The sequence below is a fragment of the Loxodonta africana genome, chromosome 1, assembly GCF_030014295.1.
Source record: "Loxodonta africana isolate mLoxAfr1 chromosome 1, mLoxAfr1.hap2, whole genome shotgun sequence".
In the NCBI taxonomy this organism is placed as follows: domain Eukaryota; kingdom Metazoa; phylum Chordata; class Mammalia; order Proboscidea; family Elephantidae; genus Loxodonta; species Loxodonta africana.
Window position 1 is genome coordinate 120,480,335 of NC_087342.1, and position 23,591 is coordinate 120,503,925.

General features: G+C 37.7%; 1 protein-coding gene across 14 annotated transcripts in view; it reads right to left on the minus strand.

Moving 5' to 3' along the window:
- Positions 1-644: 644 nt before the first annotated feature.
- DST (dystonin) overlaps positions 645-23,591 on the minus strand; it is a 482,507-nt gene continuing 459,560 nt past the window's right edge. For 11 of the 14 annotated variants that reach the window (XM_023544665.2, XM_010586936.2, XM_064287505.1 and 8 more), the window contains 15 exons: positions 22,926-23,120; positions 21,922-22,050; positions 18,890-19,033; positions 17,814-18,002; positions 16,059-16,188; positions 14,549-14,712; positions 13,218-13,380; positions 12,276-12,430; positions 12,024-12,098; positions 11,130-11,147; positions 8,351-8,468; positions 5,839-6,038; positions 5,179-5,289; positions 1,963-2,086; positions 645-1,030 (listed from right to left, as the gene is read on the minus strand). In XM_023544665.2, the coding sequence (XP_023400433.1) occupies positions 768-1,030; positions 1,963-2,086; positions 5,179-5,289; positions 5,839-6,038; positions 8,351-8,468; positions 11,130-11,147; positions 12,024-12,098; positions 12,276-12,430; positions 13,218-13,380; positions 14,549-14,712; positions 16,059-16,188; positions 17,814-18,002; positions 18,890-19,033; positions 21,922-22,050; positions 22,926-23,120 (2,178 nt within the window). In that variant the 3' untranslated portion in view covers positions 645-767. Of the gene's footprint in view, positions 1,031-1,962; positions 2,087-5,178; positions 5,290-5,838; positions 6,039-6,988; positions 7,061-8,350; positions 8,469-11,129; positions 11,148-12,023; positions 12,099-12,275; positions 12,431-13,217; positions 13,381-14,548; positions 14,713-16,058; positions 16,189-17,813; positions 18,003-18,889; positions 19,034-21,921; positions 22,051-22,925; positions 23,121-23,591 lie in introns of all 14 variants that reach the window. The other 3 variants (XM_064287488.1, XM_064287554.1, XM_064287564.1) reach the window with 2 other exon arrangements.

Below are 23,591 nucleotides of genomic sequence, written 5' to 3' on the forward strand. Positions count from 1 at the left end.
TAAGGGACATGTTTTATTTCATAGCTTTCTGCAGGCAAAACTGCTTTGATACAAAATGAGTTCAATGATACAGGCGCTACTGTCCACTCAAGCAAAAGAAAACCTCACATTTATATGAATGCACTTTATAATTATATTCTTACAGTATAATAGATCTAATATCCAGGACGCCTCTGGTCTTATTTAAAGCAATGGCACGGAAATGCTGCAAGGTACTTGAATATCATAGTACTGGCAAGTGCTTAAAGTTAACTTCCTGTGAGTTCTCAGTCAGATACGGCTTAAAGAACTGTGTGTGGATGTGTTTGGCTTTCTGCCCTCCATCTTTCAGGTTACATTTTACTCATCTCAAAATAGATGCCTGTGTGTGTGTCTTTTGGCTTTTCGGAGTTTCCATAAAAATAAGAAAGTCATGAGGTATCCTTCACGTTAGCTACCCATGTAGCGTTGTGGTTGACAGAGAGGGTGTAGACTTACCTGTAGGTTCAGTAACTGATTTTAGAGTGTGCTCCACATGTTACGGTGTGGAAGTGTTAGTTCATGTTAAACTCTCTTCTCCCTCACATATGATGTGACTTTAACCCCAGAATATCTTACAGAAGAAAATTATACAGGAAAAATAAAAAGACAAATACACAAATAAGGCCATCTGCAGTATTTTAAACTCGCCTCTTACGGTATTTCACAATAATTTCTACATCATATTTTACATCTTTCAAACTTAAATAATAAATGCTCAGGGAAGGGCCTTGGTGGAACCAATTGCACTATCTTTTAGAGGACTTGTCCAATTTGCTGGCAGGTGATTTCCTCTGGGGTGTGGGGATTTTGGAAGGCTTGGCTGTGGATGGCCGAGAACCTGCTCGGGGCGTAGGTCTGTGTGTTTGGGGGACAGTCTCCACATCTGAGCACACGGACTGAATTTCTGAAATGTCAAAGTCTGAAGCATCACTGCCTCGGCGGCTGCTGGCCCTGCTACCAGCTTTGCTTCCGGCTCGGCTTCCCGGTCGGCTGGGGGTCTTCTTGGGATCTGAGGAGAGAGGGCAGAGTCACCCTTATTATTGTAACTGATCCTTGAAACTTTATGCCTTCTTTCACCTCAATGATTTTTCTTGACACCTACGAGGCACTCCAGAAAATACTCGCGGATTAATGGGATTAGGACACTATCTGGAGACCACATAGAACACCTTCCCCAATCTGGCTTTTCCCCATTTCACAGCTATAGGTAGCCTCACTCACAGTAGCCATTATGTATAAAAAGCTAGATTTGTAAACAGAAGGTAAATTTGGCATACTTCACTTAAGACAGGGGTCCATTTACTGCAAACAGACATTAGGAATATACCTGTCATTTAAGATAGGCTTTTCAAAGGTTGGCAAGTATCCCTCGGGATGTGTGCAGTACAAACGTGGATCAAGTGCTGAGTGTAAGTTTTGTCCAATGATGACTAATTCAAAGTACACAGGAATATAAAAGAAAAGACTTTAAACTTTAAAGAAGCTTCATGCTTGCTGAGCTGAGATCCCCAGAGTTGACGCTCACTATTCTGTGAAGAAATTCGAGAAGCACTGGTATAGGGCTCAGTAAGGCTGGGTTTTTTAAACCACCCAAAATAGGGCCCGGTATAATCTCCAGGCAGACAGATGAGCCAAGACCTGCCAACTTGTACACAGAGAGTACTGTTGTGTGTGTGTGTGTGTGTGTGTTTTTTTTTTTTTTCCTCCCTTCCGCCACTCTCTCATCTTTCTTTGGTACTTTTCAAAAAGGGTTTTCTAGTTGCTTGTTCCCATGGCTCATTTATCTCTTGCCTTTATTGGAGGAGTAGGGTTACATGTCATTTCAAAAAAACACAGCTTTGACAATTAGGAATTTCTGCACTAGTTTGGAAGAAAAGGGGCTTTAATCTTTGGATCATCATATTGCAAAAGCCACTGACGAAAGAAATGGACCACACTCACCAGCAAACTGTGTTCGGACTCTGGAGGCTGCCGTTGTGATCAAGCCACTATCCTCCCCAGAGTGGAAGCCTTTCCCTGATAAGTAACCCGGAAGTCGAAGTTTGCTTCCTTGTATTGGTGTTCCCTGCAGTTCACCAGTGAGAAGACATGTCAGGATATGCTCCTGTCCCACTGACACCACCTCTTTACACACAAATGAAAACCTTCTAAGAGACCCTCTTAAGGAGGGGGAGGGGAAGGCAGTTTTCAATTAAAGGAGGCATGCGCTTCTCACTTGCTTTTCTCCCCTAATTTCTTATTCTGAATTCAAAGGAAACTTTCAAAAGAAAACGAAGTCATGGTTGAAGAGAAAACACACCCACACAAATGCAGATCCCCAAATGAGTATGAAATTGATGGCAAGGAAAATAAAAAGACATGTTAAATTTGAGTACATTAGTAATTTTCAGACTGTTAATGAAAGTTACAGAGGTAAGAGAATACTGCATTAAATGTCACTCAGCACTGGTACTGCCACAGTGGTAGGGGTAACTGAAGATTTGGCATAGGTTAACTACCACACCCCTACCAAAGGACGGTGACTGCATGGTGTAGAGAGAAGATGGGGCTCTGAAAAACTATGCTTGGTATTCTGCTGCTGCTTATGCTTTTGAGGAACTAGGCAGAATTAAACAAATATAGAAAGATAATAAATAATGCCTAGGCACCATAATTTAAACACACTGCAAAAAACAAAAAAGGGTAACGTTTTATAACTTGGCACCACATCACTATACTTCTTAGCTCTGTCACCTTCTATGATCCCTAGACACAAGACACCTAGGCGCCATTTGGGGATCATTCTTTTGGTGAAATTTTTATAGGCCATTTGCAGAGAATGTCTGAAGTAATGACTATGTCTACAATCATTGCTTTTTTTTCCACATCACAACATTTAATAAATTCTTCCAAAGTTAAAAAATGAACAAATCTTCAGAGAAGTATGAAGGATGTCGAATTCCTCAATGAAGTCACAGCCAGGGAGCAATTTGGAGGAAATGAATCCGTACAAATTGTGTGTTTGTTAAAAATTAATTTTTCCCTTATTAGTTTTAGTAAGTTTTATTTGTGATACTTTTTGATACATCATTGCACTTACTCATAATATTCATATTGTTCATTGACATATGTATATTATACATATTTAAAAGTACAGTCTTTATAAATAACAAATATAGAATCATATAAGTTTTAAAAATACTTTCACACACTAACCATAATTGGTACTCGCTTTCACCTAACCACAATCTTTTTACAAATGAGAAAAATGGAAGCTCAAGGAGGGAAGTGATTTGCTCAAAATCTGACAATTCTAATGTAATTAAATTCTTAAGAATCTCAACAATCCATGAGATTATGAAGAAGGCCATTCACGGTGGCAGAATTCATTAGCATGAAAAACCAAAATCATTCTTCTCAAAACACTTTGATTGTTCTGACTTTATTGCCACAAACCCTACCTAGTACTCTTAGGACCCTTCCATACAAGCACACTATCATTTTTGTTTGTTTGGTTGGTTTGGTTTTTTCAAGTTATTTGAAATGAAACATAGTTTTGGATGAGCCAAAATAACATACTCAGACTTTTATTTTGGGGAGTCTCCTTTCTTTAGGATTTGAGATTCTTTAAACTTTTCACAGTTTTGGTTACAATAGATCCATAAGATCTCTGAGATATAATATACAATAATAATGTCCTCCCTTTGAAAGGAGAGGGTAGGAATGAGGGGAGAGAGGGAATGAAGAGGAAGGAATGAGGAAAAAGTGAAGAACAGGTTATTTCTGTTCCAATTCTCCCACTCATCAGCCATGGGATTTCCAAAGAGTTATAACCCATTGCCGTCGAGTAGATTCCGACTCATAGCAACCCCGTTAAGGCAGAATAGAACCGCCCCATAGGGTTTCCAAGGAAGAGCTGTTTGATTCAAAATGCTGACCTTTTGATCAGCAGCCGAGCTTTTAACCAATGCGCCACCAAGGTTCCACAGAGTCATAAAAGTAATGAAATTTTCTCTGCTTATCTCTTATTATCATTGTGAGGATTAAGTAAAATGGTAGGTACGAAAGTGTTTTGAAAATTATAAAGGTTCTTTAAAGGTACTATAGCACTTTTATACAAGGGTCCTGGCCTATAGGTTATAGTTTAGATCTTTAAGATGAAATACCACCTTCATATCAAAAAAGGTATATAGGGATGTTTCCCCCTAAACATTGTGATTCTAATCAAATATGAGATCATTTGATGCCTATGTTTGTCATTTCTCAGAGAAGATTCTTAAAAAGATAAATTGTTACCTTTGAATTCATTGTAAATTATCTAATATATGAGTTAATCTTGGCAATATTTATATCTCCTGACTAAACTATATCACCTAAATTTCCCCATATATCTTATTAAAAAGCGAGTGCTTGCTTGAATAACCTTAAAAAAAAAAAAAAAAACCCACTGCCCTTGAGTTGATTGCAGCTCATAGTGAACCTACAGGCAGAGTAAAACCACCCCATAGAGTTTCCAAGGAGTGCCTGGTAAATTAGAACTGCTGACCTTTTGGTTAGTGGCCAAGCTCTTAATCACTACGCCACCAGGGTTTCCTGAATAATATTAGTTATCATTAAAATCTAATATAGCTACACTGATTACCTTTGGAAAATGAGATTAACATTTTACATATCTAAGCCCCCCTCCATCCACATCGATAACTTGAGAGCTTATGTCACAGTCACCCACAGTGAACACTCAATAAACATTCTTTTAATTTAGGCGATTCTCTAGTAAATGACACTGCCTCTTACTCCTGCCCAAAGCCAATGTACTGTATTTCCTGCCCATAGCAAAAGCACACCACCTGCCTTCAAAGAAACTTTACTTAGGTCTGGACATAATCTTTTCTATTTCACTCTCTTAAATGAGGAAGAAAATAGCACAGGAGGTACAGAGCCTGCAAGTGTGAGTATGTTAAGCCAACACAGTTCAAGGAGCTATAAGCTGTCTGCTAACTAACCCCTTACTCTAAGGGCTTCCAAGAACCGCTGGGTTGCTATTTATTTTACAGAAGTCTATAAAAAGAAGTAGTATTATCAAAAGCACACATATTAAGGGAGTGGTGGCGCAACGTTAGTGGGCGATCGTTTCAATTAAAGAAGACTGTTAGACTAGAATCTGGGGCCTTACAATACCTCTGCAGATGACACGGGGGAGTCTGAGCACTCTGCTGGTTTACAAGGAGTTGACATTTTGCTGTTTGTCAACCATGGTTTACCATAATTGCGTGTTAAAGGATGGAGAATCTGTATGGAACAACGGCAAATCAAATGTAAAGGAGAACAGGTAAAAAAAATAAAATAAAATAATAACAAAGCCACAGAAAGAGATATTCATAGCAGAGTCACGTTTCATAGTAAGAATGGGTATAATAATTAAAAATACACGGAAAGGGTTGATGGCAAGTCATATGTAAAAAAAAAAAAAAGTGAATGAAGCTTTAAAAGGAAAAAAACAAATCTGAAAGGCAACCAAAGTCCCTAAATAGATAAAATATATATATGTATATCTATATATTTAATATATGCTTTTACCTTGTGGCCCATATACAGATAATATATATATACAGAATCTGTAGATTTAGCTTTCCCCATCTGTGTTCCTCTCACAATAAAGGAAATGATGGAGACATAAATGATAGAGATATACATGTGTACCTCCATCATTTCCCATATAGTCAGAAGGGACACAAATGGGGAAAGCAAATTCTACAAGTTCTAGGGGACTTAAAACATTCAAAAGTATACTTGGGACTCTGACTGGCTAGGAGAAAAAAACTTCATCCCAAGTCCTACCTTGGGTGTGCTGGTGGCAGGGACCTGTGGGGAGGCCGCCTGACCAGCCTGACTGGACACAGAAGTAGACCGGCTGGGCGAAGCTCCTCTTGACGAAGGTCGGGATCTACGGCCCCTGGGTCGGAAAGCGGCCATACCCTGACTGGTTCCATCTGCTAAAATGAACTTCTCACGCAGTTCCACGTTTGTCCTTCCTTTAGCTATATTACACGCACACACACACATACACACACACAAATGAACACAAAAGAAGAAGGAAAAAAGAGGCACTCAGTTGTTTGTGTGAAAAACAGCAACCTGGGACCAGAGATTACTTTGAGGATTTCAAGAACATCTTTTTGCCATGCCAACTCCAACTCAGCATAACAAAAAGTTAAATGCATTCCTTTACAATGCATTCCTTTTGGATACAAGTCAGTTTAGGGAAGGAAAAAAAAAAAAAAAAAAGTGTGCTTATTCTAACACTAGACACCAGCAAGAATAACCACTATTAAAGAAAGAGTCAGCATGAAAATGGAAAGCCCATGCTTAAATATTGTTAATCCACCAGTTACTGATGCCCACATGGTTTCACTGCCCTTTTCACCACACTGAGAAGACCAGCCAGTAAGGCAGGGACTGTGTCATTTGCATGTGCTATTGAGGTAAGGAGAATGCCAGTATTTTAACATTGGGAGTAATTAAACAACAAAATTACACAGAGTGAGGGATGGCTTGTTAATCATGATGACAACATATAATAAACTTCCAGATTTTCACTTAAATGAAGCAGCTAGTGTTTTAATTTTATGCTTTGAAAACTCTTTTTTACCAACATGCAAGAACAAACACCAGACCCAAATATCCTTGAGGTAATCAGCGATGCGGCACTCATACAAACACATATGCACACGGAGAACACGCCATAAGAAACAGATAAGCAACTGTGTTAGCATGTGTTTGATCACTTACAGAACACCTGCATTTGCAACACACTGGAATGTGTCAAATTTTCAGAATTTCAATTTGAAAGCACCAGCTCAGTTGGATATAAGTTAAGCCATACGCAATGGATGAAGCGTGTTATTTTAAAATAAATGATTAAAGCAAGAATGTAAAAGTAGGAAAGAGAAAAGGAAAGAGGGGAGGGGCAAAGAGAGGGGTTGCCAACCTATAGTAGGCTGAGTAGTAGTAATTGAAGAGTTTGATTCCGAACGTAACATTTTACTCCCATGATGATGAACTAGAAAAAATGACACAGGATACCAATCACATTAAAGAATACTGTTAGCAGAAGAAGAAACAAAGTACAGTAGTTGAATATGCCAAGGGTGCTCAGACTTGGCCTTCTGCACACGTTTTAGAAGACAGTTGCATCAGGAAAGGTTTGACTCAATAAGGAGAGTATCTGGCAGACGGCCACAGGCATACTAACTTTCCTAAGCAACGCAACAGAACACTATAAATATTCTAATTGCTTCTTTTCATAGATGAGCTGAGCTACCTTATCTTGGGCTATGGTATTTCCAAATTATAAAACCAAACAGGAGGTTTTGTCCTTATTTTATTTCTTTCACAGGTGTATCTTGATTTGTAAAGAGCAGGGCTACCACATATGGTTTTATACCAATCCGTGTGGTCTTGGCAGGAAGGCCTATTTACTGTAGATATGCCTGTGTATTCAGATGGCAGCACAGAAATGAACAAGCACCACTTGAGGAAGCTTGGCATCTTGCTAGGTAGCCTACTAGGCAGAGCAGGCACAAACATTTGTTGTTGTCTGTTTTTAAGGTTTAAAATGAACTCATAGGCTAAAGAAAACATTAAAATTTACTTTCTTTTTTCTTCAGAAAAATGGGCCTACTCAGTAAATGGAACCTAACTAGAAATTACAGTGAGATGTCTATTTATAAATCAATTAAGGATTCAAAAGTTGACTACAGGATCTGGAAAACAAGGAAGATTAAAAGCCGACCCAGGGGTCTTTGGTTGGTAGATATGAAGGGTGCTGTAGTGTTCTATGTTTATATTTTCAGTTCTCTCATCTGCAACTTCAAAGTGTCAAGTTGGTAGTTCATGATCGCTTTTTTTTAATTTTAAATTATTGCTTTTCTCACCTCCCCATCATTTCATAAAGACTTTCAGTTTTAAACTTTTACTACACAGTATTTTCAGAATTCGACACCTCAACTTTCTTTTCCTCTTACTTTGCTCTTTAATGACAGGTGAAATCCTTTCTCAGTGTTTGTTTAGAAAATCTCAGAAGGGAGGGTCTCATCAAGAAAAACTATTCTAGTATTTCTTGCCTACCTGTCTCATATTTATCCAGAGAAGTAAAAAAGAAAAATGAAAAGAACATGGTTTACATGACTGCCACAAGTTCTTTGGGAACTTTAGGCTGACAGAGACCAATGCGAAATACTATTCGGAGTAAGTGACCAAAATTATACCCAGTTTGCTTTTGATATTGGAAAATAATACAGAATTGATACATTTTCATGGTGTTATTATCTTGATATAAGCATCCCCTTACCCCTGCAAGGATCATTTTTCACTAAGAACTCATCAAGTGCCATCCATCCACCTCCAACACGAACCATCACAGTGCTTCGTAGGATCCGAACAAGTCGCAGTTGCTGGGAATCTCCAAACTGTGCAGATGAAGAAAGAAAGAACCTCTAATTGTCAATAATAATTCCAAATTAAACGGTGATGTGCAATCTGCAATAGTTTAAGCAACCAGTTTTAATTTCTTGTTTAAGCTCACAGCGATTAGTAAAATCTAAGAAAAGGGGGTCTGTAATGGTCTGTGTTAGACTGCTACATGCTGATTTAGCCCAAAGGGAAGCATTTGGAAAAAAGATACAGGTTATCAAGTATGATACTGAAGCTTGGGTCTAGGAAGTATCTTTCTTTCTTATGAAATAAACAACATTAGTAAAGCAGTAGTTGAAAAATATTTCTAGAGATTAATGCAGCCATGAAAATAAGCACTGACCCACTTGCCCAGGGCGCACACATGAATTAAGATGATTTTAAAGAAAATGTCATAAACTGATCCCTCCTTCACTGTTATATTAAAACTGTTGTCCACTGAAATTTGTAGAAGAAATCTTCATAAACTCATTTTGTGTTCTCTAAAGAGGTTTGCTTAGAGAGAACAAGGGGTCAATGAATATGACCAATAAAATTTCACAGTCAGCTACAATTGCTGCATCCCTAATGATCTGGTTAATCAATTTGTTAAAGGTGGATTAATGTGCCATTTTAGGTTACTTTAATGCCAGAATAGCCACTGACACATTATTAGTAATACAGCTTTCAAATCTAAAAGGGTTTCTCTCAAAGCTGACTGTACCGTAACTGTAGACACTAACATGCAATCAGTGGATCTCTTATCACCTCAATTTGCTACAGATTCTGCAAGTCCAGAAAATAATTTCTGCAACTATGGGTAGTCCCTGATCATAAAGTTTATCTGGTCTGAAAAGCCCATGAGAAATGATTTTATACCTTTAAAATCATTTCTAATAGGTTCATGTTCAACTTATAAAAACCACTCTGCTGAATTTCATGGTTGCCAACCCAGCAAATAACACAGCAAAATGAACATAAAATTAAACATAATAGTTTCTTTTTAAGATAAATAAGATATGATTGTCACTTTGTTTATTTGTCTGGGCTCATAATGGATAAACAGAAAACTTTAAGTAATGGAATCCTAAAATGAAGCCAACCAAATCCCATTCAAGATCTTAAAACTCAGAAGGGCCTGGAAAGCACATAAAATGCACCAGCATGAACTCATGTGTTTTACATCAAACCATTTCCAATCGCTATTTCTAAATTCATTTTTAAACCTAAGACTTCAACTTTCCTAGAACTAAACTTGTACCTGAAAATGGAAATTAAAATTTAAAACTCAAAATCTATACTGATTTTGTTAGAAAAATTTTGGTGCTGCTAATAAGCAAAGGAGAGAGGGGGAGGGTTAAAGAAAATTACTCTTAAGGAACCAGATAATTGGACCAGGTAATTTTGGTCCAAGATCACATTCAAAACAAGAGTTTTGCAGATATAACTAAAGTACTTTATAGAGATAAAATTTCAATTCTAATAAACATGAATGTTTTAAATTATGTTTTGGGAAGGCATTCTCCAAACAACTAATATTATCCTCAGAATTTCCCCACTCATAAGGCAAGAATACACAGACTAATGTTTTTTGTGCTTTCAGTGAATACAGCTCTTTGAGGTGAGTATTTTTTTCTCCTTGTCCACAAACAAGAGGCGCTATCCCAATTGCTCACTTGGAAAATAACAAGAATGGAAAAGTAAAATTTTTAAGTATTGTAATTAGTGAAAGTTTAAAAAATCTATTCAAACTGAGTATTTCTGTTTTAAAAAATATTTGCATCCAATAAATGGTGGGAATAGATAATTGGAAGCCTGAGTTTTAAAACGGCTTCAAAACTGACTGGCAGAGCAATATCCAATATGACAGTGGTCAGATACTAGTTCTTTCCAAAAGCAAATAGTGAAGAACTCTTTTCTTTCATGCACATGTTTAAATCAAAACATGATTTCTCTCTTCTTTAGTTCTAAAATTCTGATGATGATACTTTGCCAATGGATGGTTTATACTGACTTAAATGTGAAGTTCAGGAGGCATAAAATGTGAGTTTAACATTTTATGAGTTATAAGAAATAAATTTCCTCAAGAGGAATAGCATCACTGAAGTTAAAATTTCCACTCAGAGGATGGAAATTACTAGGTAAGAATAAATCAGTGATTTAGAACCCACGGATGATAGCTGCTTTAGTGTGAACATGTTACTTGCGGTTGAGTGCCCTGGAGACCTTGACTGCTCTGCTTTCCTGTGTCACTGCTTGATGCAGATCCTTCTCTAGCTACCATATGCCACATGACCTCAATGGTTAAATACCAACGTGGCTACACATAGATGTGTGGAGAACCAAATTTGTGTTCCAATGAGTATTTCACATAAAAAATATGCTAATAGTGTTAATAAATATTGGAACTGAAAATTGCATTTGTAATACTGTAGAGTGAGACAAGCTACAATTCGCCATCTGGTTTGCTTAAAAGTAATCTCCTCATTTGAGACACAAGGCAAAAAGGAATCCTGGATCAAGGACCCTTATAGCGTTTACAGAAATACCACGCCAACCAACAATGTAGTAGCTAGGGGAACAGCATGGGAAAGATTGGCCATGGCAAGCTTTAATGACTATGAATTAAAATAAAAATAATAATTGGGAACTTGAGAACACATTCCACTGGTTTATACCTGATTTCCCAGGAAGAACTGACAAAAAAAAAAATGAAAAATGGGAGAAAGACAATTAGTTCAACAGGAAACTTTCTATATGACTCTAGAACACACACGCTCCCACACATTGGGCTTCTGGATGCAGTATCTAGCTTAGAGATGTGCAGGTATCCAGTTATCCCAAATTCAAGCCAAATACATAAGAAAATTTTCTCTACTAATTTTTCGGGAAATTTTTGGGTTTCAAATTTAAGGTAAAAAATTTGAATATGTAGATGGACAATTTTCAATATGAAATTTAAAAGTAAAAAATAACATTTTCTTTCTAAGTAGTGCACTGTATTAGGGAAACGCAGTACAATTCCTATCTAGTTCCTACATACAAGAGGTAGTCTAAAAAAGAGAAAGAGTGATGAAGTCACATTTTTCTTCAAGTAATTGTTTTTAAGGTGAACTGAGTTGTTGGATTTCCAAATGAAAGCAATAATGATTGAACAACTAGAAAACTGTCTCTTTTTCATCTTCATAAAAATGAGTCAACATTTTTAATTTTATGGTTCTAGCTTAGAATAGCTTGGTTATTTAAAATCTGAAAGCTTACCTCTAATCATAATAAAAAATATTATAAAGTAATAGGAAGCAACATAAATATATGAGATTTGAGTGTTTTCCTGTGAATATCTTTCTCCTTAAAAATAATATGTATATATTTCATAAACACGCCTTAACATATAAAATGTAGGCTATCTTTATATAACTTAAAATTATGTTAAGCTGGAATTTCATATACCACTAAATTGTGTTCTGAGGTAAAAATAATTAGAACTCCTAGAAAATAACACATATCAAATTGTAAACAAAATTTTTACTTATATCCTTTAGAAGAACTACTGAACTGTTTTGAAAACTTACCCTGTATTTGTTATCTCCAATCTGTTCAACTTGAAATCGTTTTGCACATTTACACTTAGCTACCTGCCTTGTCACCTGCCAAAAACAATGATGAAATATTCACTTTAATGTTAATATTACAAAGCGGAATCCTTAAAACTTTGACACGACAACCAAACATGGAAAGAAAGAAAATGATGGTTGTATGAATTGCGCATGCTATTCTGGCAGAACACACTATCGTTACGGCAGGCGGTGGAAAGATAACAATACCTCATCTTCGATTTTGTCAGCATCGGTGATAGGTTTATATGCATCCTTATTTGGATGAAGGGCTGCTACAAATTCATAGTAGTCAATATATCCATCGCCATCTCTGTCAAAGATGTCTGCAACCGCACTCATCTCCAGGCGACTGGTGGGGAACTCTACAATTTCAAAATAACAGTGAGCGGTGGAGAGTAGTGGATGTTCGTTCTGCCTCAAGACATTCAAGATTACACATTTTAATCTATCTCAGTGTGCGGTCGGTTATATTAGCCTGGTGATCAAATATATTAAAGGTCTTTTAAAAAAACTTACATTATTACAAACAAATCACCTTTATATGTAACTCAAATTTATTTTTAATTGCAATTGGCTGAACCACATGAAAATGGCTGTTACTGTAGCTAGAAAACTAATATTACCAATTTCAAATGGTGCAACTACTGCTTTATATGAAATTTACTTTAAGAATGACTTTTAGTAACATTTGCCAGGGAAATGGCATGCACATAACTAAAACATGAAACAAGAAGGTGGCATACTCCTTAAGAATTTTTACAGCTTTAACTTTGTAGTAATGAGATTGTTAGATCAGAATGTGAATTGAAAACAAAAAGAAAGGAACAAGGAATTTATATTTACTAACTTTCTGTTACATGTTATTTAACTTTCTGTTATGAGCCAGGCAACAACCTAAAAATCAAATATTATTAACTTTACTAATGAGGACATAGGATTCACTGAGGTGAAGGCACATTATCTGTAGTTACACAATTACCACGCATGCCTGACTCCCAAGTCACAAATTTTACCAAGGACTTTTTTTTTCAAGGACAGTGACTTCCTAGCGAAGTAAAGGCTAACCCAAGTTTACCAGCCCCACAATTTTAAACTGTACTTATTTTCTTCAAAAATTCTATTAGTTAGTCATCTTATCCTGGGGCTTACTTGAGGAAAGAATTCCATCAATAAACTCTTGCCGAGTTATTTTTCCATCCTGATCTTTATCAATTCTCCTGAAGAAGTCCATCACTCGAGATTTCTTATGATTCATCCATCGCATGTATTTTTTACGCCAGATATCAAAATCAAAGTTAGCAAATTCCCTCAGCTAAAAAAGAGCAAAAGGTATTTTTTGGTTTAATTAATGCTGTGCTCAAATTATGTCTTATACCCATAAACCAAACCCAGTGCCGTCGAGTCAACTCAGACTCATAGTGACCCTATAAGACAGAGAAGAACTGCCCCATCGGGTTTCCAAGGAGCGCCTGGTGGATTTGAACTGCTGACCTTTTGGTTAGCAGCTGGGGCACTTAACCACTATGCCACCAGGGTTTCCTTATGTGTTATACTGTATCAGTAAAGTTAGTTTTAATGCTCTTTTAGGTAATGCACACAAAATTTCCCATTTCCACAAAAGGCATAATCTTGAAAAGGGGACTCAAACATTTTTTCTATTATGTTTATTGCATTACTATCATTGAATTTTCTTTACAAGTAGAAGAAACCAAATTTAAAAAATTAACTAAAAAAAGCAGACGAAAAATTTCTGATAATGCCCAAATCACAATCATGATCTGCCCCCAAATACCACCACTAAGTATTCTGCCCACTGCACAGCACACCCAGCTCAGGAGCCCTTCTCTAACACCTTGCTTTCTCTCCCTTGCCTGTGAGCTATTTCCTTAAAAAAAAAAAAACAAAAAAAACCTGTTGCTGTCCAATCAATTTCGACTCTTAGCGACCCTACAGGACAGAGCAGAACTGCCCCATAGGGTTTCCAAGCAGTGGCTAGTGGATTCGAACTGCCAACCTTTTGGTTAGCAGCTGGCCTCTCAACCACTGCACTACCAGGGCTCCTTAACTCCCCTAGACTTCTAAAAATTTCCCAACTTAAGAATCTGAAACTCTAAATCTCAAATTACTATATATATATATAATTATATATACATATATATATAATTAAAGATCTGCATTATAAATGATGATATTTGCCAGCAAACATATTGCAAGTTTGACCTTTTCTTAAGGAGCCGGCTGCCTCTGATTACGTTAAAACACATTCATTTTTTACTTTATTGATTCTCTAACTTCAAATCCCATAAATCAGTTTCTCACAAAAATGTAAATACTTGCAATACCAATTTTAGAGATAAAATGTGCATTCAATATTCAGAGTTTACTTATTCATTATTGGAAAATTCTAAAAAATCAAAATTTTGACAACGTGTTATGAATAAGGGTAAATGACAATATGGTGAATGTATGAGCTTTCTAACCTCCTCTAGTCTGTCCAAAGCATCATTTAGCTTCCTCCTCCTTTCCAACGCGAGGAGCCAGACTTGCTGCCATTTGCTCACCAGTAAGTTTACCCTGGGATTCTTGGTTTCTATTTGTGTCTGTGATCCAGAGGGATATAAGCTTGATGCTGGGAAGCGTTTTCCTGTGAAAATATAACTTCAGTTAGGATAGTAGAGTTCCCAGGGTCCTGAAATATGTTGAAGCTTGGCCTTTTTTCTTCTTTGCTATGACTTAATCATCTTAATTATTTAAGATTATGAGTAGAAATATCCCAGTTTAGATGACGCACAATGTCAAGTTCCAAATGCGTTTTATATATTAAGGATCACACGCTGTTCACATAAATTAGAGAAACATAACAGGGGCATTTAAATATTACAACATTCTCTCATAAAACTTATGCTGAAGGCATTTGCCAGCTTAAGATTCCTTTCATTTCCACCACAAGGAAGCACTTTGTGATCCTCCTCTTTGCTAAGACAGGATAAAGAAATCTCCCAGGGAAATGAGACATGGTTTAGAATCAACTATAGCTGCCCTTTTTTTAAGAGGATAAAGCTGAAAGGAAAAGGAGGTGAGGACTAGAGGCACTGAGATGCCATCAGAGTCACAACAAGGTACTTCACAAATTTCCAAACACTCAAATATGGACGTGTACGTGCAGGACCCTACAAACCACCTCTCCACTGAGGCTGATGTGTTTCCTGGGTACAGGTGCATACCCAATGGTACTATCTTACTAAAGTTTTCTCCTTGTTTCTGCCTATTTGTTACAAGTTTCTACGATTTCACAGAAGAATTATCTCAACCCATTTTCCTCATCTAACTACACGGTTACGTATGACTTACAAAAGTTACTGGCCTAAGGTTCTATAGAAAATTACTGTCCAAGCTGTGATTCACCTAGAATTCCTAACTCCCAGACTAGGGCTATTTATAAATATTGCTAATATTTACTATTCACAATATGCCAGGAAGTATGATACGTACTCACTTCATAGGCATTTCTCATTTAATCCTCATCAAAATCCAATAAGGTTACGATTATCCTCTTTTATAGGTTAGTACATTGATGCTCATGGTCAAAATCTATTATATTGCTGGTTGCTAGTGAATAGTAGGTTCATAAACTTTATCCATGTGATGACCATTTTTCTGTCACATTCGTAGAAGAAACATGAGCTAATTCAAAGGGATTGGTGATTTCTGGTTTGGCTGAAAAAATTTCCTATTTCTTCTAACTAATCCAAAAGATACACTCTGAGCAAATGAAGTTATATGTAGAGACCTGGATATATCTTTTCCTTTACTTCTAATCAAATTGTTCCAACTCTTGAGCCCGTGTATTCTTTCAAGAAAACTTTTGTGATACAGAGCTCATGTAGAATCGCCCAGTTGCTCCAAGATTTCCAATGATAACTGGATATAAAAGAAAACTGGCTTCCTTGCTTAGCCATCTTTATTATAAAGAAATCAGTTACTGCTTACTGCCCGCTCGCCCCTTATCCAGGACTGGAATATGGGACTGTAAGGAGGAAGGATCAGCTGCTCTCCTCTTATAGGTCTTGGTAACTTTATCAACATCAGGCTGCTTCCTGGTCATTTCCTCCATGAAGGTCTGAAATGAAAGAAACAATTTCAGTTAAATAAAAATATGTTAGAGAAAACCCCCCCTTAGAAAAGGAACTAAAAATAAAAAGAAAGGAATTGTGCTGTTTCTGAAAAAGGGGAAAAATCATCATATTTTAAGAAAAAAAATCAAAGCCATCATAGTACAGCATTTACTAATTTCTAAAGAATGCAAAATGCTACAGCTGGCAAAGAGTGAATTTCAATAAAAAAGAATAATTTGTTTTACTTTCATAGACCATGCATGGGAGCAGTTGTATGAATAACCAGACATAACAAACACCAAACTTAAGCTTCCACAACTCTTCCTAAAGAATCTTGAGTGAGCACTTGGCTACAAAGGAACTAGTTAATTGGGGTAGCTGGGACTTTCCTGGGGCATTTCACCTAGATATCTGAAACACTTAAAATGGCTTTGATATATAGAGGTATAAAGCATTCACATTAAATGTGGGTGTATTTTAAATATGTCTATTAACAAGCTATGCCAGGGAGGGTAATGTTAAAGTTTATTAGGTATATTTAACAGGTTGGAACATCTTATTCCTTTTCTCGTGTCCCTAGGCTTACTATATTGACTAAAAAGGTATCCTTATTTATTTTTTTTTTACATCTGGAATGTGTGGGAAAAGCTGAGGAAAGGCATGGAGACTGTGGTAAAATATGGGGGAGGAAGGACAGAATTGAAAGGTGAAGTAATACATTCCTGGAATATGTGTCACACTGGAGAACGCTGATCACTTGAATACTCCTGGTCACAGAGAACATGGCCTAAGACACTTCAGAGCCATTATGTTAACTGCTTAAACAACTGGGCCAACATTCAATGTTTCAGTGATTCCTTTTGTAAATTTATATCAAACAAGTAAACAAATCAGAGTTACCGTGATGACCATGATGTCAGAGACTAAAACAAGTAGGATATGCTGGTAAAGTACTTTTTCTGAGACCAAGGTTTGTGGTTTTGACCAGCCGTCATAGGAGATATTGAGCAGCATACTAATGAAAAGGCAAACATGGAACAGTAATAAAAAGTACCAGTTGAAGCCTGGGTGTGGATGAGACCACCAAAAGAATGAGCAGAGCAAAAGGAATAGAGTGCTGGGGAGAAAACGTATGAAGAGCTGCCATTTAGAAGGCAACAGGTAAGGCAGGAGCCAATCTACCAATCTGAGACAGTGCCACAGGAGTACTCGGTAACTTCGCAGAGGACAAGGGAGAAGGAAGTTTCGTGACGATTACATATGGAGGAGAGACCATCAAAATTAAGTAACTGTAAAGCAGGGGAGGATTAACCAGTAAACAAGGTACACACGGACTTCATTAAGCAAGGTACTCACAGGCTTACAAACCATAGCAAAGAAATCCGTCACTATAGATTAGTAAGTACACACAAATCCGCCTATACATACCTTGCTTATTGGCTAATCTGGCCCTGGTAAAGAGAGAAGTTTCGGGCAGTTGTAGAATCAGAAACCCAGTTGTAAGGAATTGAGGACTATGTTCGAGGAAGTGAAGGTAACAAGCACAAAGCCATCTTTTGAGAAGGCAGTGAAAGGAAAGAAAAAAATCTAAGAAGACAGCTAACAGGGGTTAGGATTATAATTATTCTACCTGGTGCTCTGCAATGAGGGCTTTCACCTCTTCAATCTCCTGGGGGATGACTTCCTTATCCTTCTCACTAAGTGTTGTTTCAGCCCACTGCAACCAAGCCAACAGAGCTTCCAACAATTCCTGTTTAGCAATGAGTCCTGCCAGTGCACTTGCCAATCTCTGCTGATGTTGCTTCGCCCAGGCCAGCACCTGTGGGAGAAGCAGAAATTGCTCTGAATTTCTTCCAACTTAGTAAAGTGTTTCATTGATGTAAAACACACAAATTTAAAACTGTAAATTAGGATCATCCTGGGCTCCGCCTTTGATGCTTCCACCCTTTTTAGATCCCATCAGTGGCACCAAGACCCAACTTGTGGAGCCCTTCCATGATATACGTCACCTTCAAAAGTTTAGACATATACACGAATCACTCAGGCTTCCTTATATAAGTTCAAATAGGTATTCTCTGAAGGACCAAATGCATTTATTCCATGCAGCACAGAGTGGAAACAAAAAAACGCTATGATCTTAAATATAGAATTAATTCACTTTTGTGTATGCCAATTCACTTCACGGGCATATGTTGCTCTAAAATACTACTTAACGCTAGATCATTCAACAAACAGAAAGTGAAAATGTATAAAATGTTATACACTGAACTAGATTTTTGCCTTCGAATGTTTCAGGGACACGCTGCAAAATTCCTTTAATTTTTTTTTAAAGTGAATCACAGAGACTGGTAATGCTCACAAACCAAAAAACCAACCCACTGCCATTGAGTCAATTCTGACTCACAGTGACTCTACAGGACAGAGTATAACTGCCTCATAGGGTTTCCAAGGCTATAAATCTTTATAGAAGAAAACCGCCACATCTTTCTCCCATGGAGCAGCTGGTAGGGTCAAACCACTGACTTTCTGGTTAGCAGCAGAGCACTTAACCACTGAGCCACGAGGGCTCCTGATGCTCACAAGGGTATTTTAAAGAAACCTTTTCTCTGCAGAGGTCTCATTTTTCCCCATCTTAACTGCTGAAATTTCCCACTGCCAACTATCAAAGTGACTGCTGCTCTAAAAGACTATCTGAGACCCACTGACCTCCTCAAACCTGGCCCGGATGATGGTTATCCAGTGCTTAATGGTGGTGATGGAGTCAGGGTGGCAGATGGCCAACACAGCGTCTCCCATACTGGTGGCTTTGTTTAGTTCAGCTCTTTTTTCTTCCAGTCTCTTCATGAATTCCTAGAGCAGAAACAAAGACCTCGATTAACTGCTGGACCAGGTGGAAAACAAAACTCTGATGACGTTCATGTGACTGCCAGAGGTAAACAAATAAGAACCTAGACTGGTTTATTCACTGTTGGAAAGAATCCACTGATCGGGGAATTAAGGGAGGAGAAGGGAAAGAATAAGAAATAAAACAGCTTCTAATTGTTATTTTAAAATATAAGCACAAGATAGTATCTCATACTTTACAAAATACATTACACAAAAAAATACACTCTCTTAAATTTGGATGGATTATATTTACATCATTAATTGGGATTAGGAGTTAAAGACTGGGAGAGACAGTAATAGCAGGGATAGAAATTGTAATGATTGTCAAAAAAAAAAAAAAAGTGTTCTAACAAGACAAGAAAGTTACTATTTAAAATAGCAGAGACTTTGCCAGGAAAGACAGGAATATGTGCAAGAAAAGTGCTAAGGAAGAAAGAAGGCTGGGCAAGGAGCTGTAACTGTTTGGGGGTGTCAGAGAGACGCTCAAAGTGTCCAGGCAGGAAGGATGGATTACCCAATAATGAAGGTACAACATGGGCTTATTTGTGCTAATTTACTAATCTGTAGTTCATAATTTTACCACATTAAAGATGTGGTGAAACACACGGGAAACTGCACTACAAATCAGTAAGTAAACAGAATTCAGGCTGTGCATATTCTGCTTGCTGGTCAATCAATCCACCCCTGCAGGCAGGAAAGAGCCAAGGGAAGCCTGACGGGAGTGGGCCTGACAGCAGGCCAGCCTGTGTGAGAACTGTGTCCCTTTGGAAGGCCAATAAGCACCACTCTCCTGTTTCTGGCAGCTCTAGCCAGTTTCCATAGGGAGGAGGATAAACAAAGTCTGCACAGGCCAAGGGCAGTCTTCCATACTGATCTTTTTACAAATGTCTCACATACATCACTCTAGTTTCTACCATCAGAGCTGTATCCATAGATATACAGATTGCAGAACTTTGAAAGTGTGGTTAAAAAATGAGGATCTTTTCCCTAAAAAATGTGATGATAGGCCTCCCAAACCTCATGTAGAATTTCAGAGCCTTCAGATACCCAATTTACAAAGATTACTTATCACATCGACTGGCTGAATAAATGGTTTTCAACTCTTTTATTAACACATATTCACTGTTGTGGTGTCAAGGTTTAATCAGCAATATACTCCGCTGCCATGACTTTAAGTTTTCAACATGGAATTTTTTTCTGTCCTCTTTTCCCAACTTCCCACTGCACTCTGTGCTCTTCAGATTTAGTCTGAGTGTTACCTTACCGCTTTGTACTCATGTGGGAATGCTTGCCGTTTTCAGAGATTGGATTATACTGAGAAGTCCTGGCACTACACAATTAAATTAAATGTTCTGTTTTTCTTTTACTGGTGAATGGGTGAAGGGAAGCAGAGGAAATGACAAGGAATGAATAACGCTACTGCACAACACTACTACTAAGAAGTGCTTTATAAAATTACATGTAATTTTATGCTTTAAAAATATGTTCAAACTATTTGTTGTAAAGACCACTATTTCTGCTCTGGATGCCTGCTTCCTGATGCTTTTGAGTGTTCCTTGGTCCTGCAGTGCGGGGGGGTGGGGGTGGGGGTGGGGGTGGGGTGGTGGTGGTAGACCACAAACATGCTCCTTTCTATAGGGGTGATAGATATACACGATGGGCTTCACAGAGTCCAAGTCATACTTATTCCTACTCAGAGACCCAAACCCAAATATGGTAGTGGGACTCTAAAATAATGCTGGTGGGGGGTCAGCCCACAGCAATATAATAAAAACTGTATTTTCAAATTATTGAACTGAATCAAAGATTTACTATAAATGTGATGTAATTTTCTTATCTTTATATTCTAACTTCAAATTTAAAAGTGGTATGGAGCATTTCATTTCTCCAGATAACACTATACAAGCTTGCATCACTTTTATTAACAGAGTTCATTGCTAAAGGTTGAGCAACCCATCACTTAGAGAGCGTGTTAATTAAAATTAAAAGCCTCTACAGATGATGTAATCCACACTACATTGGAATTAATGATGTATTTCCAACCTGACCTTGAAAAACAGGGTTATTCAGTCATGTTAAACAGGTCTTTTAAAGTTATTAGGAAATGCTGACATCAACACTACCTTGAGTGTTAGGCTCGCAAATTCCTGACTTTTGGAGTCAAAGGTTAAAAAACATCTGTTATAAGCTATCTGGACCACTCTTCTTCAGGGTTCTGCTAAGTTCTGTGCATTCCCACAAAAAAGATCTTAACTTGAAAGCCCAGTGTGACCAGATTTTTACTTGGCTAATTAGTCAATAGTACATCTAGCTATATAACTAATTTTTAAATTCATGATTTATACTATGGGTTGCTTCTAAAAGGGATTTAAGAGGGCTCTTGAATAAAAACAGAAGCAGCAGAGGGATAAAAATAAAATTCAAAGAACAGTTATTAAATTATTTGCTTGTCTTGCTTACGAAGGTGAAAATCGTTAATTTACAATTCTACTGGTATAATTTTACAAATGCCAAAACTGCTCATTAAGGACATTTTGGTTTTGAAATTCACATAGAAGTACAACAATACTAATTTTGGTCAGAAGCCAAACCCCTTGGAAAACTCAATGTGCTTCCTGAAGATAGGAAACAGAGGGACTAAAAAGACAGGTACTTATACTTGTGTGCAGGTGCAAGGGGACAGATATATATACACAAGGAAAATACAGATAAATTCTTAAATGTATTTGGATCTCTTATTACTTCTAGAAAGGAAAATGATTGTGCAGTTGGTATTTGCAAGCATGAGTCTATCTTCCCTGCTTTCTCTGGTTTTCTCATTTAGTTCTACTTAGTATTTACGGATAACTCACTTTATGCTGATCGATGAGACCCCGAAGAGCATCTTCATCATCTGGGAGAACACCATGGAAGCGAAGGGTCTGCTCGGCTTCAGCCAGCCACTCCAGGAGGGCATGCACCACTGAGTGAAATTCCTCTGCCTAAATTCACACGCGCACACACACACAGCCCAAACAAGATCCCCCAAAATAACTGTTAGCATAATTTACATAACCGCAGAGTCAATTCCTCTCCTCAATGAAAAAAAAAATGCTTAAATTGATTAATTATATGCATTAAAAAAAAAAAAGACAGTTGCTATGGAGTCAACTCTAACTCATAGTGACCCCCATGTGCTCCAGAGTTTTCAATGGCTGAGACCTTTCAGAAGCAGATCACCAGGCCTTTCTTCTGAGGAGCCTCTGGGTAGATTTAAACCACTCATCTCTTGGTTAGCCGCTGAATGCTTAACTGCACCACTCAAGGACTCCACCATATGCGTTCCAAAAAATCAAAACCAAACCCATTGCCGTCAAGTCGATTCCAACTCATAGCAACCCTATAGGACAGAACAGAACTGCCCCACAGGGTTTCCAAGAAGCAGCTGGTGGATTTCAACTGCGGACCTCTTGGATAACAGCTGTGGCTCTTAACCAGTGCACCACCAGGGCTCCATGATATGCATTGACCTCCCATTCAAAAGATAGGGATATATGGCACTGCATTTTACAAATATAAGAGAATATCTAATATGGCAAAAAGGCCCATATGAAGACTAATTCACCATTTTAACAAACTGATTGTAGGCGGAACAGCAACCCATCATGCTTTCAAGCTGAAAAATTACTCCAGCAGTACCTTCATGTGAGGATTAGAAAATGTCTCTCTTTGAGAAGCTTAAATTCTTGGGCAGGAAGGACTAAGGCAATGATGTTCCGAGAATTCTATCCACCCCTCCTCCTTTATCACTGTCCTAGTTAGTTGGGGCCTCAGTACTTTGCTCATGACACACAGCTAAAATTTACACGATTTTTACCTGACGCAGGGCTGCTTCTAGCCGGGTTTGCTTTGATACAGAAAGTGCACACACAGTCTCCCAGCGGGTGCTTAGTTCTTGCATCTGGACCTTGACCCATGAGGAGTCATCACGACTCCCCTCAATGAGTTCTCGGGCCGAGCGCTTCAGGGCCTGCACACTGCTGGTCCTCTTCCCCAACTCTTTCTGGAAGGCCTAAGAGAACCATATTTAAAAAAAATTAATTTTTAATTACAAAACCAAAATAATAATACATACATAACATCATGTACAGGTTTCCAGACATACAATTTAATGACCATACTTTTTGTAGAATCTTCTGAAGATTTGAAATGACACACTGCTCCTATCTGAGCATCGTCAAGAACAAAATCTTGGTATACATTTATTCAGTTTTGTAACATTCTCACGAGGGACCACGATACGATGCACTTATGCTTTAAATGGGAAACTGGATTTAAATAATGCGGCCAGCCTGCTTTATTTCAATGCCAAAAAAAGGGGGGGGGGGCATCAAATTACTTTTTTTCTATCACTCTTTAGTACGTTGTTTGAATCTCTCAAATTATTGATGTGTCAAGTACATGTTAGCTGCACAACACTTTTAATTAGCAAACATATCGGAGAGACTAACAGAAGACTGAGCAATCCTGGAGCATATCCAGG